The following is a 19563-nucleotide window of genomic DNA, read 5'->3' as shown; positions in this document are numbered from 1 at the left end:
TCTATTTTTTATTAATTGCCATCTATTCGAAATGGGAGATCAAGACTTCTAACTGTGGCAGATTCCTTCCACATAGTAAATCCCAAGAAAATGAACAGAAAATGGTAAAAGAATAAACACAATGTAATTATTTTTGGTTCTACTGATTAAACATGTATGAAATTATTTTATGTCATGAGTGTGTAAGGACTTGCTTATTTTTATAACTTTATCTCCTTTTAATCTGGACTTTTTGCCAACAGTTAAAACTGCACCTCGGTCTCCAGATGGCCGGGCAAGTCGTTCCCAAACTGACTCTGGCTCTGGTCCTGCTGTGGCAGCCAGTAAAGAAAACCTCCCAGTGCTCAATACCAGAATAATCTGCCCAGGTAGTACAGATTCTGAAACATGGTGTATTTTTAAGTATTTCCGTGAAAACGTATAAGTACTCATTTTCCTGAACTATAGAACTGTGTTCTTTTCTTTTTCTTTAAGATTTATTATTTATTTTTGTTTATTTTTGGCTGTGCCGGCTCTTAGTTGTGGCACCGGGATCTTCGTTGAGGCATGCAGGATCTGTCGTTGAGGCATGTGGGCTCTTCATTGTGGTGTGCGGGCGTCTCTCTAGTTGTGGCGTGCGGGTTTTCTCTTCTCCAGTTGTGGCGTGCAGGCTCCAGGGCACGTGGGCTTTGTAGTTTGCGGCACATGGGCTTAGCTGCCCTGCAGCGTGTGGGATCTTAGTTCCCTGACCAGGGATCAAATCTGCGTCCCCTGCATTGTAAGGCGGATTCTTTACCACTGAACCACCAGGGAAGTCCCTAGAAATGTGTTCTTAAAGGTAAATGTTCCTTTAAGAAAATGTTCTTGGTACTCTTGTCAGTCAGAGTCCAGATCCTTAGACTTTGGTGTGTACAAGAGTTGCCTAGGAAGTATTAAAGCAAGTGTTCCTGAACCCTGCCCTGAGAAATTCTGATTGAGTAGTTCTAGAGTGGAGCCCAGGAATCTGCATTTAAGTACTCATGGTAAATTTGATCTTATATTCTACTACCTTTTGTGTATCTCCATAGCCTTCCCTGGATAAAGGCTTGGGATTAGGATAATATTAGCAGAAACCAAAGGACTTGTGTGGAAAGGATGGGATGTAAATGTAGATGTCTCAGAGGTCTCCTTAAGTACCATTTGTTTGACTCAGTGAAAACTTTCCAGATTCGTTCCAGAGTAGATTGGAACCCAAATTACACCCTGAAAATCAATTTCTCCTACAAATTATTTTTAAAGGTGAATCATAATTCAAAAATAATAGTTGGAGACTTTATTATCCCACTTTCAGTAATGAATAAAACAACTGGACAGAGCAAGAAGGAAATAGAAAACTTGAAAAACACGTAAGACAAGTATAGCTAACATGTCTACAGAACACTCCACCTAACGATAGCAAAATACACATTCTTCTCAAGTGCATATGGAAAATTCTCCAAGATAGACCATATATTAGGCCATACAACAATTCTAAATAACTTTAGAAGGATTGAAATCATACAAAGTATGATCTCCAACCACAATGGAATGAAATTAAAAATCAATAACAGAAGGAAATTTGGGAAATGCACAAATATGTGGAAAAAGTGGGTCAAAGAAAAAAAAATCACAGAGAAATTTTAAAAAATACTTTGGTATGAATGAAAACAAAAATACACCATACCAAAATTTATCTGATGCAGCTAAAGTAGTGCTAGAGTGAAATGTATTAAATGTCTATATTTAAAAAGTAGAATGACTACAAAAACCTAACTCTCCACTTTAATAAACTAGAAAAATAAGAGTAAACAAACCCATAACAAGCAGTAGGAAGGAAATAATAAAGTTTTGAGTGGAAATAAGTGAAATAGGAGAATATAAAACAATACAGAAAATCAATAAAACCAGAAGTTGGTTCTGTGAACAGTTTAACAAAATTGATAAGCCTTTAGCTAGACTGACCCAGGAAATAAGAGAGAAGATTCAGGTTCCTGAAATCAGGAATGAAAGAGGAGACATTGCTATGGACCCTACAGAAATAGGAAGGATTGTAAGGAAAAACTATAAAATATTGCATGCCAACAAATTAGATAACTTAGATGAAATGGACAAACTCCTAGAAACAGGCAAACTACTGAAACTGATTCAAGAAGAAATAGAAAATCTAGCTGGATCTATGACAAGGAAAGAGATTGAATTAGTAATCAAAAAACTTCCTCCAAAGAAAAGCCCAGGCCCAAATTGCTTCACTGGTGAATTCTACCAAATGTTTAAAGAAGAATTAATACACCAGTCCCTTACAAACTCTTCCAAAAACTAGAAAAAGAAAGAACACTTTTCTTAACTTACGTTTTATTTTATTTATTTTTTATTAAAGTATAGTTGATTTACATTATCATGTAAGTTTTAGGTGTACAGCACAGCAATTCAGTTTCATATATGTATTCTTTTTCAGATTCTTTTCCTTTATAGGTTATTACATAATACTGAGTATAGTTCCCTGTGCTATACAGTAGATCCTTGTTGGTTATCTATTTTATACATAGTAGTGTGTGTATGTTAATCCCAGCCTCCTAATTTATCCCTCCCCCCACCTCCCTTTCCCCTTTGGTAACCATAAGTTTGTTTTCTTTGTCTGTTAGTCTCTTTCCGTTTTGGAAATAAGACCATTTGTGTCTTTTTGTTGTTGTTGAAAGAACACTTTCGAACTCATTCTATGAGGCCAGTATTACCCTGACACCAAAACCAGTCAAAGACATCATGAGAAAGCTATAGGCCAATATCCTTGATGAATAGCAACACAAAAATCCTCAACAAAATCCTAGCTAACTGAATCCAACAACATATAAAAAGAATTATACACCATGATCAAGTGAATAGTATCCTACTAATGCAGAATTGATTCAACATATGAAAATTAATCAATGTAATATACCATCTTAATAGAATAAGGAGCAAAAACTATACAATCATCTCAATAAATACAGAAAAGGCATTTTAAAAAAATTCAACACCTTCCAGTGGTAATACCACTCAACAAACTAGGAATAGAAAAAAACTTTTTAGCCTGAGAAGGCCATCTATGAAAAACCTATAGCCAACCTCATATTTAATGGTGAAAGGCTGAAATCTTTCTCCCTAATATTAGGAACAAGACAAGGATGTCCAAACTAGCCACTTCTATTCAGCCTTGTTGGGGATTCTAGCTTGGGCAATTAGGCAAAATAAAAAGAATTAAAGGCGTTCAAATTGGAAAGGAGAAAGCAAAACTGTATCTCTTCACATTTTGACCTTGTATATAGAAAATCCTAAGGAATACACACACACACACACACACACACACACACACACACACACGCACAATTAGAGCTAATAAGCAAAAACAACAATGTTGCAAGATAAAAGAGAAATATATAAAAAATAATTGTATTTCTATACACTAGTAATGAACAATCTGAAGATCTTTAGAAAATAATTTCCAGTAGCATCCAAAATAACCCAAAAAACTAAGTAAATTTAACCAAGAAGCTGAACTATTTGAACACTGAAAACTACAAAACATTGTTGAAAGAAATTTTAACAGACCTAACAAAATTGAAAGACATCTGTGTTCATGGATCAGAGGACTAGATATTATTAAGATGGCAGCTCTCCTCAAATTGAGCTAAAGATTCCACACAACCCTTATCAAAATCACAATTGCCTTTTTCAAAGAAATTGATAAGCGACCTTAAAATTCTTATGGAAATACGAAGAACTCAGGATAGCTGAAAAGTCTTGAAAAGGAAGAACAAAGTTGAAGGAAACACACTTTCTTTTTTTTTTAAGTTCCACTGTCTTACTATTCTTTTTTTTTTTTTTTTTTGTAAATGGATGACCACAACAAAAGCAACAAAGGAAACACACTTTCTGATTTCAAAATTTCCTCCAAAGCTACAGTAATCAAAACTGCATAGTGCTGGCATGAAAATGGTCATATAGATCAATAGAATAGAACTGAAAGTCCAGAAATAAACCCCTACATTTATGGTCAATTGATTTTCAACAAATGTGCTAAGACAATTATTTAATGGGGAAAGAATAGTCTTTTCAATCAGTGTTACCAGGGCAACTAGATATTCACAGGCAAAGAATTATGATGGACCCCTGCCTCACACCACATATAAAAATTAACTCATTATGGCTAAAAGACTTAAAGGTAAGAGCTAAAAATATGAAACTATAAAATGAAAACATAGACATAAATGTTCATAACCTTGGATTAGGCAATAGTTTCTTAGCCATGACTCCAAAAGCGCAAACAACAAAAGAAAAAAAAGATAAATTGGACTTCACTAAAATTAAAGATTTGTGTGAGTCAAAGGGCACTATCAAGAAAGTGAGATGACAGTCCACAGGATGGGAGAAAATAGTTGCAAATAATATATCTCATAAAGGACTAGCATCCAAGATATATAGATAAATCTTAAAAATTCAACAATAGAAAGACATATCCCAATTTTAAAATGGGCAAAGGATCTGAGTAGACATTTTCCCTAAAAATTATTCAAATGTCCAATAAGCACATGAAAAGATGCTCAACATCATTACTCATCAGGGAAATGAAGTCAAATCCACAATGAGATACCACTTTACCCTTTTGGGATGACTATCAAAAAAAGACAGATAATAACAAATATTGGCAAGGACATGGAGAAATTGGAACTTCATACACTGCTGGTTAGAATGTAAAATGGTGCAGCCATTTTGGAAAACAGTTTGGCAGTTCCTCAAAGGATTAAACACAGAGTTAACGTATAATCCAGAAATTCTACTACTACATATATACCCATAAGAACTGAAAATACATGTCTGCACAAAAACTAGTACATGACTGTTTATAGCAACATTGTTCATAGTAGCCAAAAAGTGGAAACAACCCAAATATTCATCAGTTGATGAATGGAGGAACAAAATGTGGTATATCCATACAATGGAATATTAGTCAACCATTAAAAAGGATGAAGCGCTGATATATGCTACAACATGATTACCCTTGAAAACATTATGCCAAGCAAAAGAAGCTCAACACAAAAAGGCACATATTATATGATTCCATTTACGTGAAATGTCCAGAATAGTCAAATCCACAGAGAAAGAAGATAGTTTAGTGGTTCCCAGGATCTGAGAACATGGGGCAATGGGAGGAATGGAAAATGACTGCTAATGGGTAAGGGGTTTCTTTTGGGGAGTAATAAAAAGTTCTCAATTAATAGTGATCGTCGCACAACTTTGTGTATATACTACAAACAACTGAATTATATACTTTAAAGGGGTGAATTTTATGGTATGTAAATTATATCTTAATGAAAATATTAAAATAAAAAAGATAAATCCAGAACACATTTGGTTCTGGAAAGGCTTCCATGTCTAGAGGTCATATCTCTCTTCAAACCTGGGGCCCTGGGATGAACCTTTCTGGGCTGAAGCTGTAAATATGGCTAACCTTAAAACATTTTAGAAAATACTGTACTTTTCTATGGGGCATCCAAAATATGATTCTTCACCTCTTCAAACTGTTCTTTTCTCTCACCAGCATGGTTGTTTTGTTCTTCTTTTTACTTATTTAGACATAAAGGGAACTGGCATCACAGAGTATACCATTGCATATTCAAAACTGTGAAATTAAATGACAGAATAAAATTCATCTTGATTATTTGATAATCAGCTAAACTTTGTAGCTAAAATAATGAACGTCTTCTAAGAGGAGCACATTGTTGAGGAAAGGAATGTTTGCTAAAGAAAATACTTTTTTCCCTAGTGTTTCTCAATTGCATGATATATTTTTTTCTGAATTATTGTTTCCTTTTTGTCTATCTGTTCCCTTGGGTCCCTATTCCTTTGTCTTCTCACCAGATTTTAGTGCTTCTAGCCTTAATATTGGGTTTGTAGATCATAAAATTCGTTAGCTTTGAATACCATAACTTGTTAGTTGAAAGCTAACTAGTTGTTGAAATAAATTTGAAGTTTTGCATATTTAGAGGTAATATGAATGCTTCATTTTTATGTTCAATACTGTATTCTTCTAAAATTCATAAATACCTGTGTTTAATATTTTGCTACTTATTCTTGACACCAACACTGAATTTTCACCTTAGCATGTCAACATTTTTACTTGAGTATCATTATCTATGCTTTGAGAGTATGGAAGTGATAACTCTATGACATTCTGGATAATTCAGCCTTTATTGTAAATTCCTTACAGACTTACTACATTATTTGCTAATAAAAAGGAAGTAATATTTACTTGTTGAAGTTACAGAATCATTGATGGTAAATAAGAAACTGTCACGAAGAGATTCCTATTTAGGTCCTCACCTGCTACATTTTTTATGACAACATATAGATCCCAAGAAGCATCAACAACCTTGTATTTACCATGTATGGCTGAGTTGCTTTGCTGTGCACCTGATACTATCACAACATTGTTAATCGGCTAGACTCCAATATAAAATAAAGAGTTTAAAAACAACCTTGTATTTACCAACGTCATAGTTCTTAGTTATGATTAATGAAAAGAACAGACACTGAAAACCATGCTTTGGGAGCAAGGTGTTTCTGATTAGGTCTAAAAACAATGGACTGGCTCTTTCTGTTTTTCTCTTAACATGTGATCCTGTATTTTTTTTTTCCGTCCAGGTTTAAGAGCAGGACTAGCTGCCTCAATTGCTGGGAGTTCTATTATCAACAAAATGTTACTAGCAAATATTGATCCTTTTGGTGCAACGCCATTTATTGACCCAGATCCAGATTCAGTGTAAGAAAATACTTCTGTAAATATTTTGTTTTGGCTTTCCTTGTTTCTGTTTTATACAAATGGTAACATTTTAAATACATTGCAGTAAATATAGTTTCACATCCAAAAAGGATCATCAGAAAATTTCAAAAGTCGATAATGATGAGTACATTGACCCACTTGAAATACAGTGGTTTTCATGATCTGAGGTAGGTCCCTTCCAGTCTGTGGTCTCGGATAACAGCCCAATGGCGAAGTGAGTCACAGCTCTGCACACTTTTTCCTGGAATACTTTATTCACCTCTGCCTTCATACTCACAGTTTGGCTATTCCTTTCACCTCATTTTTTCTCTGTCTTGCCAATTCTGCCATCTTTCCACATTCGGCCTCTGGGTTTACTTATTTCAGAAAGCTTCTGGCCCACACTGGTCCCTTCCCTTCTCAAAACTCCTTAAAAAAATTGGCTGTTCAATATGTACTTCTTTTTACTTCCATATTTAATTTTGCTTTTGTTATGTCTCATTTCTCTAATGACACTCCTGAAGGACCCTACTATACTCCTTTGTATTTACTTTCCAAAGCACCTACAAGTAGGGACTCGATCTAGTTGTTTTCTGCTCAATAAATGTTCAATAAAAGTACAAGTGTGGAGGAGACTTTCTAATTAAAAAAAGAGGACTATTGGCATCTGACTGCAAGGCCCTCCCTTTTGTGTGTGTAGTGAGGGGCTTATGTAGGAGGTAGAAGAACTAAGATTTTGTTACAATTAATAGAAGAGCATTACCATGACTCTGTCTCTGCTTTGCCCTGACCACCATCACTTTACATCACATGTACCGAAAATCACAGACATGTACTGGGGTCGTGCTCATGGCATATGAATAGGAAATGACTCCTGCTAAGCTTTCCTCTCTTCTATAAGAAATGGAGGCTTGAATGGTGTTAAGTGCTACTTTGTGTGCAAATTGTAATTGTTGTTAGGAACCTGAAATTGACTTTTATGTACTTTTCCTTATTATAGAGATGGATATTCAGAAAAATGTGTCATGAACAATTACTTTGGGATTGGATTAGATGCAAAAATTTCATTAGAATTTAATAATAAGAGAGAGGAGCACCCTGAAAAATGCAGGTAATTTTGGTAATAGCAATAATGTAATTACACAAAGGCAATTTTACTTTAATTTCGTTTATTACCTCTTTTGCTCTCTCTGCCTTTCAAGAGTAAATAAATAATAGTTATACTGAAATTCTCTGCCAACATTTATTTTCAGGAGCCGAACTAAAAACTTGATGTGGTATGGAGTCCTTGGAACCCGGGAGTTATTACAGAGATCATACAAGAATTTGGAACAGAGAGTTCAACTTGAGGTAAGTTCATCTAGAAGTAAAGACATTTCAGATTATCTTACTTTCCAAAAATAAAAGATTTATTTGTGGAGCTGATTTGGCCTCAGTTTCTCTTGAATAGTGTTTAAACACTTGAGGGGAAAAAAATAAACATGGTTATTAACTTTACACCAAAGGAGGTATAGACACTGGATATGCGTGACACAATTACCATTGTCATTAGATCCTGAAATTTGGATGTTCCTATGGAATTGTGGTGCTCTGTGAAATGGTAGGGCCATGGGTGTACATATATATGGGATAGCATTTTTTTTTAAGACGTTTTTTGATGTGGACCATTTTTAAAGTCTGTATTGAATTTGTTACGATATTGCTTCTGTTTTTTAAGTTTTGGTTTTTTGGCCCAGAGGCATGTGGGATCTTAGCTCCCCGACCAGGGATCAAACCTGCACCCCCTGCATTGGAAGGCGAAGTCTTAACCACTGGACCGCCAGGGAGGTCCCCAGGATAGTATTTTAAACAGATTTTTCCATTTTAAATTTCCAAATTCTGACCCAATTCTATAATGCCTGAAGTTTCACAAATCCCTGAAAATATCATAGTAAATAGAACCTTTTAATTTAAATGTATTTTTTTGTTTTAATTATCTCTAACAAGTTACTTAAAAGAGATTTTGAGCATTTAAACTTTTTAGTATTTTTTAACTAATTTAAATAGTAAATTAAGGACAGCAAAAGTTATTTAATCTCTGATTAACAAGAAAAAGAAAATTGGGGACATGACTCTGAAAAGTCTACTACTTTCTTAGCATATTATTTTCTTTCACCTTTGATCCAGGGCTCACTGTTTATGCTGATAAGCATGTCTTTCCTATCTTGTATCTTTTTATTACTAGATATTTTAAATTGAGGTATAGACTGCATACAGAAAAGTGTGCAAATCTTAAGTTGACAACTCAGTGTGTTAAACAGGACGTTTTTATTTTAGGTGTTATCTTGATAGTGGAACGTGGCCTATCAAGAGGTGCCTGGCTCATTCATTATCAACTAAATGTCCTAGTAAAGATAAGCCTGTTCTACCTTCCACTCTAGAGCATAACTACATGATCAGCTGGTTTGATTTATCATTGCTTGTAAAATTAAGATAGATGTTACTGGCTGAAAAGGTACAAAATGAGGAAGGCTCACACTTAGTAAACACTATCCTTGGCAGCCCCATCCGTTACTCAACTTGGGTTCTTGCCTATGGATTGCACTGTAATCATTCATTTTCTTTATTCCTGTCCCTAGTCAGCCACACTCTCCTTAAGGACAGGTAGGAAGTTGTGTTCATCTTTGTTATCTCTGTTGTCTTGCACAGTTCCTGGCCCTGACATGAGAGGGATATAGGCAAATGATCATTTTACCCTAATCTGTTAAGTGCTATCATCAAGACCCATAGCTGGGCATCTTTAAGATTTAGGGAACTATCTGGAATCAGAATGACTCCATTGCCTTTATTTCTGGAAGAGCCTTCAGGTCTTCAGAAGTACTATTTCTGTCCTTTTTTATTGGTGGTCCAAATTCTGAACGATATCCTACACGGCTGCTTTGTAATCTCCATTTAGCAGAGGTTCTTAACACTTTGTGAGCTGTGGACCCCTTTGGCATGCTAGTGAAACTATGGACCCCTTCTCAGAATGTTATTTTTAAAGCATTAGTTAAATATATATACATACAAAAGAAAATAATATTGAAATAAATTAACAAAATATTTTTTAAAGTGTTATAGAGTATTATATGTGTTTCTTCATTGCCACATAAAATGGCAAACATCTAACAGCATGTATAATAAGTACCATACTTTTGAAGTAATCATGAACATAGATCTTAAAAGATATCTGAAGCATCTGTAATATAATAGAAAACATCTGTTTCTAATGGTGATGAAGTCACGGGTATTGCTAATATGTGGTTTGCTATCTACATTTATAGTTGAGTGCAATGCTAAATTTCAGAGGTTGCTGACCGTAAGAGATATGTTTTTACCATTCCAGTTAACAGACCCCTGAATCTATCTGAATCTATCCACAGATAAACATTTAACATTTAACACAGAAGTTTATGTTGAATGATTAAAAGGAAAGTAAATTTAGTAAAACAAGATAAATGAAAGCATGTTAATATACACAAAAGGTAAAGCAGAAAAATTAGAGAATTCTTCGCCAAAGTTAAAAATAAACAAACAAAACACCTGCTACCCCTGAGGACTATGGAAGGTCCATTGTTTAAAAATTCATTTCCCTGATGCCAGATCACTTGGGATAAAGGTAGAGAAGAAGACCCAAGGCTTGGGAAACTCGGCCCAGAAAGGTCCCTTTCACCACGTGCCAGTTGTTAGCAAAAAAACTCTTGACTTTTTGCTCAGAAGTTTTCCTTTCCCTGTTGTGTCATATGGAAGAAGTTGTGTCTTGACTTTGTGCAGAAGAAAGACTTTAACCTTGGTTTCTCCATCTGCAAAATGGATAAAATAATGCTTTTGTGCAGAATCATAATTCATCGAGCTAATGTTCAAGAAATCACAGTTTAAACTGAAAAGAATTATGCAAATATAAACCCTGTTTTCAAGCCACATAAACTGTGAATCTGATACATACTGGAGTTTTAGAACATTTGAGTAAGGTTTATAATCTTCTCTACAATCATGGGAATGCCAGAAATGCAGAATAACATTGTAACATCAAATTTTCCTAGTTTTAGAGTAGAAACACCTTTGACCTATGAATGAAAACTGTCATTAAGATTCAAATTTTTTTCTTAAGGATGACTTTTTTGTCCAGATATACCTAATTTACATGTATCACGCAGCTTGTTCTGTTTTTTAAGTGAAATAATGATCAAATATTGTTTTGAGTCCTTTAAATACTAAGATACATGAAAGAAAAAAACAATGTTCACCTGTAATCGATAATGAAATACATGATAACAAATAGTTGTTTAATTCATGTTTTTTGTAATTTCACATATTTCCATAATCTCATAACAGATGTCTCCATAATTTGTTAAATTTGGCTTGTTATATAATAGTACTTTCTATCTTTGTTTAGTTCATTCAATAATAATTATTACAGCTACATTTTAAGTCATGTTATAATAATTGAAGTTTCCTAAATGCTTCCTATCAATACAAATCACCTTTAATTCTTAAACTTTATGAGGTAGTTATTTTCATTCTTTATGAGGCGGGTATTATTAGTTATTTCAGAAGCATGAAGTCACTTGCCTAACTAAAATCAAACAGTTGATAACTGGAGAAGCCGAAGTCTCAACTCCAATGTTTTTTCCCCATAAAACTTTAATTTGTAATTATGACTGAAGAAAGACATTTACTGACTCCTTGCTATGTGTTTTTTTTTTTTTTTTCTTACTATGTGTTTTAGATGCTTTCCTGTCCCTTACCTTATTGGCCACACTATCTGGACTAGGTATGGCAAAATGAGGCTCTGAAAGTTTAAGGCACTTGCCCAAATAAGTGACAGAATTCAAAACAGGCCCACTATCTTCCCACTACACCACATTGCCTAGTGGAAGGAGCAGAAGAAGCAGACACTAATCAGAAAAAAAAAAAGTGTAGCTGCAGTTTTAAAGCATTTTGCCACATTTTGAACCACAAGTGGAAATGTGGGGAGATAGAGAAGATTATAAAAGAATATAACACTACTGAAGTTACTCCCAAATATGAGAGAAACAGTTGAGTCAGGTGACCTTAATTTATTGAATCTGTACTGCTCATATTTTCCCTATGAGACTCTATGAAATGGATATTAAGCTCTTAACCCTGGGTGTTTTGCCTAATGCATATATATTAAATTCAGCAAAGTATATGGAAAGTTTTCATCTTTCAAAGTTTTCATCTTTTTCCATATTATGCTTGCAAATAGTGTATCCATTATAAAATCTTTAAGGACTGCTCTGAATTTTTTTTTTTTAATATGCCTTTTATATTTACAGAGAGAGCATTTTTTCCATTTCCTTTGTTAGCCATATGACTTTTTTCTAAAGCACACAAAGATATTTGCTCAATTTCTGGGTTCAGAAAAAAGTTTATTATTCAACTAAATACTTTCATTTAACAGATACACATTGATCACCAGTTATGTGCCAGGAATGGCCCTAGGTGCCTAGATACAGTGTGGACCTTTGAATGTGTTTTCATGTAAAAGAAAAGAAAGGTTGTAAAAACACCTGTAAGGGTTAGTGTTAGGAAGTATTCTCAGTTATTTAAAATATTTGAAAAGTGGGTTCAGACCGGATTCTCATTTGTTCTAAAGGTTGAAGATAATTTTCATTGGGCATTAAAATGCAATTTTTATAAAATTATGTTAATTATTTTTTAATTTGGGAATTACTTAATGAAAATATAGCATCTGTTTTAAGTATGACATCTGCAAACTCCTCTCTTAAAAACGAAGGCTTAAACCTTCTATTCGGTAAGAATTTACTCATATGTCATATGTAATTACTTTGCCAGCTATGTGATATTGTATGTTTCTTTTCATTTAAGTGGTAATTCATTTTCATTTACGTGATTAATTAGAAGGCATGGAGTGTAAAGTGCTTTCTGACATACATGTTTTTTCCTTAAAAAGCACAGTCTTGAGTTTAGCCAGTCACCAGTTAGTTACAGAGCACAAGCAAACTACCAGAGAGTGTGAGAGGTGCTAGGTGAGATGGTTAGGAGCCAGAGTTTACCCTCAAAGAGCCTGCTTTCAGTGTTTAAAGTAAGAACAAAGATGACTATGATGCAATTAAGAATATCTTAAGTGACTTGGGAGAGACTCATGAAAAGTACTGCCTGATTTTAGAGGAAAGAAGAGGTAAAATATTTGTTTTCTTTTTCTTTTTTTGATGTATAATTGACATACAACATTATATTACTTTCAGCTGTACAAGATAATGATTCAATATTTTATATATATTACAAAATGATCACCACAGTAAGTCTAGTTAATAAATATCACCATACACAGTTACAGAATTTTTTTTCTTGTGATGAGAACTTTTAAGATCCATTTTCTTAGCAACCTTCACATATTCAATAGAGTATTATTAACTGTGGTCGCCATGCTGTACTTTACATTTCAATGACCTATTTATCTTATAACTAGAAGTTTGTACCTTTTGATTCCCTTCACCCATTTTGCCCACCCCTTACCCCCTTGCCCCTGGCAACCATCAAGCTGTTCTCTCTATCTATGAGCTTAATTTTACTTGTTTGCTTTGTTTTTAGATTCCACATGTAAGTGAGATCATACAGTATTTGTCTTTTTCTATCTAACTTATTTCACTTAGCATAATGCCCTCAAGCCAATCCATGTTGTTGCAAATGGCAAGATTTCCTTGTTTTTCATGGTTGAATAATAGTCCATTTATGTATATATCACAAGTTTATAATATCACATGTTTTTAATCTATTCATCTGTCAGTGGACACCGGTTGTTTTATACAACATTTTTTTCAATTTGGTTTTCTGTAACAACTTCGGCTATAATTATTTACCCTTTTAAAATTTTTAAGTTAAAACAATAAGATAAAGGTAATGTGTAGGAATATACTTACAGGAAAGCAAACATTATGCACACACTTTCCTCCATCGTCCTTTGTCATTGGTATTCTAGTATCTTCCAAACTTGTGGTTTTGCTCTTTTTATCTGACCTCTAAGCTTTTGACCTTACAGTGTGATGGGCAGTATATTCCTCTCCCCAGTCTGCAAGGGATAGCAGTGTTGAACATTCCCAGCTACGCCGGAGGCACTAACTTTTGGGGTGGAACTAAAGAAGATGATGTAAGTATTTCCTTGCTCTTTCTAGAAGCTGCCCACATTCCTTGGCTCATGGTCCCTGCCTCCATCTTCAAAGCCAACAAAGGTGGTTGAGTCCTTGTCACGTTGCTTTGCTCTGATCTCTTCTTCTGCCTCCCTCTTCCACTTCTAAGGATCTTTGTGATTACAAAGATTACTGTGATTACTGGGCCTACCCAGATCATCCAGCATAATCTCCCCATCTCAAGTTTCCTAATTTAATCACATCTGCAAAGTCTCTTTTGCCATGTAAGGTAACATTCACAGGTTCCAGGAATTAGGACATGGACATTTTGGACGGCAGGGAGGTGAATATTATTCTGCCTACCAAAATACCTTTCTATATTTTTAATTTTCCAGATTTATATTATTATTATTATTTTAATTTTTAGAAATGTCAAAGGGCTCATTTGGCCATTGAGATTTAGGGCTATTTTTGTTTTTATACTTTCCTGTATTAAAAAAGAAAAAAACACAACCTAAGAAATGCATTTGTTCTAGGGACTTCCCTGGTGATGCAATGGTTAAGAATCCGCCTGCTAATGCAGGAGACACGAGTTCGAGCCCTGGTCTGGGAAGATCCCACATGCCTTAGAGCAACTAAGCCTGTGCGCCACAACTACTGAGGCCCGCACGCTCTAGGTCCTGCATGCTGCGACTACTGAAGCCCGCACGCCTAGAGCCCGTGCTTCGCAACAAGAGAAGCCACTGCAATGAGAAGCCCGCACACCAAAAAAAAAAAAAAAAAAAAGCATTTGTCCTAAAGATAATGAGAGAAGGCACAATTATGAAAGTATATATAACAATAAAAATGAGAAATTTACCATGCTCTTTGAAGAGTCACATACACTGAATGATAAGCCCTTTGATTTGAAGCTCGTGATGTAGTGGTTCCCACTGAACAAATTTCTCAGGGCTCTTAAATGTGCAGGCAGGGATTAAAGTATAAAATAAATTGGAAAGTATTTTTAATTTTCATAACGTGAATATATTCCAATCCTATTGGAGTATAAAAATTTAAATTAGCAACCAATTATTTGTCAGCCCATCATCACTCTTAAATATTTTAAGGAGAAGAAATCAGTGAGATTAAGATAAATAAAGATAGGCAGACAGGATTCTGAGAGCTTCACATTCATAACTTAATACCCTCAATTTTTATCTAAATTTTATCAGTGAAGAAACTGACACAAAGTTCACGCAGTTCAAAAGTAGAAGAGACAGGGTTTAAAACCAGGCAGTCTGATAACGAAAAGTTCCCAAATTTGTGTCCTGATATTTTCAGTAAAAATTTTAATTATGATACTACTTTATACTGAATATTTTTTCAGAGGCATAATTATTTATGTTATAGTAAAAGAGGACGTAAAAGGAACAAAGTAATACAGCTGAAATTTAAAATTTTTAGGTTAAGTTGATTTTGTGAAAATGCATTTAACATCAAAGCAAAGTAAGCCCACGTGTTTTCATCCTTTGAGATTTCTTTTCATGTTCTCAAATGCGCTGAAAAGTTGTTGTAGATATAAAGCACATACGCACATTGCTTGTAACACCTTGAAAGATTTCCCTTAGAACATATCAAGTGAACTGGATCATAATTTGCATGTTCATTAGCTTTAACTTTATGAAATCTGCATCACCTTTTGAAATTTTAAAGTTTCCTAAAATTGCATGCATCATTTTATCAAGATATCTGAGTTAGTATGAACAGGTATTTAATACATCTTATATCAAGATGAATTATTTGGAAATATATTAGTTCATTGGTCCTACGAGTGCTTTATAAGAGGGGCATGGAGTATTTTATCTGTGTGGGTTTTAAAACATTTTTATTGTGTTTGTTTATTTTAAGCTATGTTCAGTGATTTTTTTTTTGTCCTTGGATTATCATTTCCTAATAATATTTACTTACCTTTCTGCTAATAGTTTTTATAAGTTTTTAAAAATATGTCTGTTGCAGAGTTTACATTGCTTGAAGTGCCACTTCACCTAAACCTTAACTTTATCAATGGAAGTGTAATGTCGGTTTTTCTTTCAGATATTTGCTGCACCGTCATTTGATGACAAGATCCTGGAAGTCGTTGCAATATTTGATAGCGTGCAAATGGCAGTTTCAAGGGTCATTAAACTGCAGCACCATCGAATAGCCCAGGTTGGTTTCTCTACTCAAACCTGACTTCACTATTTGGGCCACTGAGAAAGCTCTTCCAAATGACTCCTACACTGTATATTCATCTGTAAAGTAATGGACTTTCTTGTCATGTCAGTTGTTACCGTGTCATCCTAAGTGGAAAAGCATAACATTCCATTCCACAGAAGGGATTAAAAATCAAGTTTGAATACAAGACTGAGTGTCAGCTTCTCAGGATGATTTGTACTCTAAAATAACTTGTTTTATTTCAGTGCCGCACAGTAAAAATCACTATATTTGGTGATGAGGGAGTCCCGGTGCAGGTGGATGGCGAAGCATGGGTTCAGCCTCCAGGGATTATCAAAATTGTGCACAAAAACAGAGCTCAGATGCTCACAAGGGACAGGGTATGTAACAAATAAACATTCTTCTGAATTTTCCTTTAAAAAAAATCTTAAATTGTTATGAAAAATAGAAACCAAGGGAAAAAATTTAAATTGTCTTTTAAGTCTGACATTTAGATCATCGTGCTTTAAAAATATGAACAAATATTTATTTAGTTCTTAAAATAATTAGCTTATTTTTTTAGGTTTAGAGAAAAATTGAGCCGAAACTACAGAGAATTCTGATTCCATTCCCACATACCTCCTCACCTCCCTGTTCCCCTATTATATTCCCCTAGTATGTTCCCCTTAACATCTTGCTTTAGTGTGGTACATTTATTACAGCTGATGAGCCACTATTGATACATTATTATTAACTAAAATAGTAGTTTACATTACTCTTTGTGTTCTACATTCTATAGATTTTGACAAATGTACAGTCACTTGTCCTCCACCTACCCATCCTCTCTTATCCCAACCCTGGCAACCCCATCTTTTCACTGTCTTTATAGTTTTGCCTTTTCCAAAATCTGTATTTTTTTTTTAATTATATTTTATTTTTGGCTGCGTTGGGTCTTCGTTGCTGTGCGCAGGCTTTCTCTAGTTGCTGCAAGCGGGGACTACTCTTCGTTGTGGTGTGCAGGCTTCTCATTGCGGTGGCTTCTCTTGTTGCAGAGCACGGGCTCTAGGCGCTCTAGGCACACAGGCTTCAGTAGTTGCAGTGGGTGGGCTCAGTAGTTGCAGCACGTGGGCTTAGTTGCTCCACGGCATGTGGGATCTTCCTGGACCAGGGATCAAACCCCTGTCCCCTGCATTGGCAGGCGGATTCTTAACCACTGCACCCACCACCAGGGAAGTCCCCAGAATATGTATTCTTAATTAAGGTCACACCCATAACAAATAAGGCTGCAATATCCATCCTGTCTGTTACGCATATACTAGTAAATATTGAAGCATAAATTGAAGCTGTCTTTTTTTAAACTTTTCAGTCATATAATCATCGTCATCAATTACATTACTTTGTATTTGTTGCAATACACTAGAAAACTTTAAAATATCTCTTTTGTACTTATGATGTATTTAATGAGGTGTTAGATTAGGGAAAACAATAGTAATTTCAAAGTCATTCATGTACTATCTAAATACACATTTATTTGGGCCTCGGAGCTCTAAACTAACAATTCATTGCAATATTGATTTTAAATAGGCCTTTGAAAGCACTCTGAAATCTTGGGAAGATAAGCAGAAGTGTGATTCTGGTAAACCAGTTCTTCGAACGCATTTGTACATCCAGCATGCGGTTGACCTGGCGACAGAAGAAGTGTCTCAGATGCAGCTGTGCTCACAGGCCGCAGAGGAGCTCATCACCAGGTACCGAAGTCCTGTGAACCTTGGGGGCTGTGAGAACGCTGGTCTTGGCCAATTTTGGTTTTTGTATTTTTTTAAAAAATAAATTTATTTATTTTGTTTATTTATTTTTGGCTGCGTTGGGTCTTCGTTGCCGTGCATGGGCTTTCTCTAGTTGCAGCAAGCGGGGGCTACTCTTCGTTGCGGTGCACGGGCTTCTCATTGTGGTGGCTTCTCTTGTTGCAGAGCACAGGCTCTAGGTGCACGGGCTTCAGTGGTTGTGGCACACAGGCTCTAGAGCACAGGCTCAGTAGTTGTGGCGCATGGGCTTAATTGCTCTGCGGCATGTGGGATCTTCCCAGACCAGGGCTCAAACCCGTGTCCCCTGCACTGGCAGGCGGATTCTTAACCACTGCGCCACCAGGGAAACCTGGTTTTTGTAGTTTTAATACATCATTGCAGTTGTTTGGGGTATCTAGAAGGGATGCCTTTCCCCTCCTTCTTCATTTGCTGCCTCATTTATGCCTTAGTAATCACTGTTTTTTTCATCAGCTACCCTCCAACACACACGTGCACAGACCTGTGTTCTCCACAGGCCAGATCTCTGACTTCCTGAAACACGATGGAGAACTCACCTAATGAGCCCTGTCATTATTTATATATATATATATAATTTATATATATTATATATAACCCTTCCATTGTTATTTCCCCAGTTTACACATAATCTTTACACTCTACTACTCACTTATATGGTGCCTCATAATTATTAAGTGTTTATGGGAGGTAGAAGGAAATGCAAACATTAACCATGCAAAAACAACAAAGAAAGTCAGGGGGTGGACATGGGAAGAGTCCAAGAGTCAGTTTCTGGCAGACGTATCACAGAGTTTGTGAGACCACAGAAATTAATTTTAGGAGACAGAAAGAGAACATAAAAATAATAAGTTCTGTGAATGCAAAACAGATAAAAATTACTATGACCAGGGGCAGACTTCAGGGGGGAGGAGGGACCGTGGGCAAGTTTCTTATCTCCTCCTCACCTAAATCTTATCAACCAAATGGGGATACAAGCTGCCTGACCAGGTCGCTGTGAAGGTTAAGTGAGACCCACCATGTGAAGTGCTTATTAACACAGCACGTCTGGTGTATTCAGTGTTCTGAGCATGGTCACTCTTATATTTTTCCCACACCTTCACCTGGTCACTGATCAAAATGTTGAAATAGAAAAGAAGGAAAGGGGCTTCTCTGGTGGTGCAGTGGTTAAGAACCCGCCTGCCGATGCAGGGGACACAGGTTCGAGCTCTGGTCCAGGAAGATCCCACATGCCGCGGAGCAACTAAGTCCGTGAGCCACAACTACTGAGGCCACGTGCCACAACTACTGAGCCCACGTGCCACATCTACTGAAGCCGTCACGCCTAGAGCCCATGCTCTGCAACAAGAGGAGCCACCACAAGGAAGAGTAGCCCCTGCTCGCCACAACTAGAGAAAGTCCACAGGCAGCAATGAAGACCCAATGCAGCCAAAAATAAATAAATTAATTAATTAATTAAAGAAAGAAAAAAAAGTGAAGGTTGACCAGATTTGCTTTTGGTCTACCTAATTTGATTCCCCGTCTGTCTTTATAAATTTTGCAAATGATGAAAATCAGGCTCACTCATTAATTTTCACAATGTATTCATTCAATATTCAACAAATAGTTTTGAGCCTCTTCTGTGTGCCAACCATCATATTAGGCA

The 19563-nt window shown here is 35.6% G+C and overlaps 1 protein-coding gene across 2 annotated transcripts in view; it reads left to right on the top strand.

Moving 5' to 3' along the window:
- DGKH (diacylglycerol kinase eta) overlaps positions 1 to 19563 on the top strand; it is a 176797-nt gene that overhangs the window by 137643 nt on the left and 19591 nt on the right. For both annotated transcript variants that reach the window (XM_036831573.1, XM_036831574.1), the window contains 8 exons: positions 243 to 368; positions 6676 to 6793; positions 7794 to 7904; positions 8047 to 8143; positions 13839 to 13946; positions 16000 to 16113; positions 16365 to 16499; positions 17683 to 17846. In XM_036831573.1, the coding sequence (XP_036687468.1) occupies positions 243 to 368; positions 6676 to 6793; positions 7794 to 7904; positions 8047 to 8143; positions 13839 to 13946; positions 16000 to 16113; positions 16365 to 16499; positions 17683 to 17846 (973 nt within the window). The remainder of the gene's footprint in view (positions 1 to 242; positions 369 to 6675; positions 6794 to 7793; positions 7905 to 8046; positions 8144 to 13838; positions 13947 to 15999; positions 16114 to 16364; positions 16500 to 17682; positions 17847 to 19563) is intronic.

The sequence above is a fragment of the Balaenoptera musculus genome, chromosome 18 (assembly GCF_009873245.2).
Source record: "Balaenoptera musculus isolate JJ_BM4_2016_0621 chromosome 18, mBalMus1.pri.v3, whole genome shotgun sequence".
Lineage (NCBI taxonomy): Eukaryota > Metazoa > Chordata > Mammalia > Artiodactyla > Balaenopteridae > Balaenoptera > Balaenoptera musculus.
Note: the sequence above shows the minus strand (reverse complement) of the source record. Positions and strands in the feature narration are given on the sequence as shown.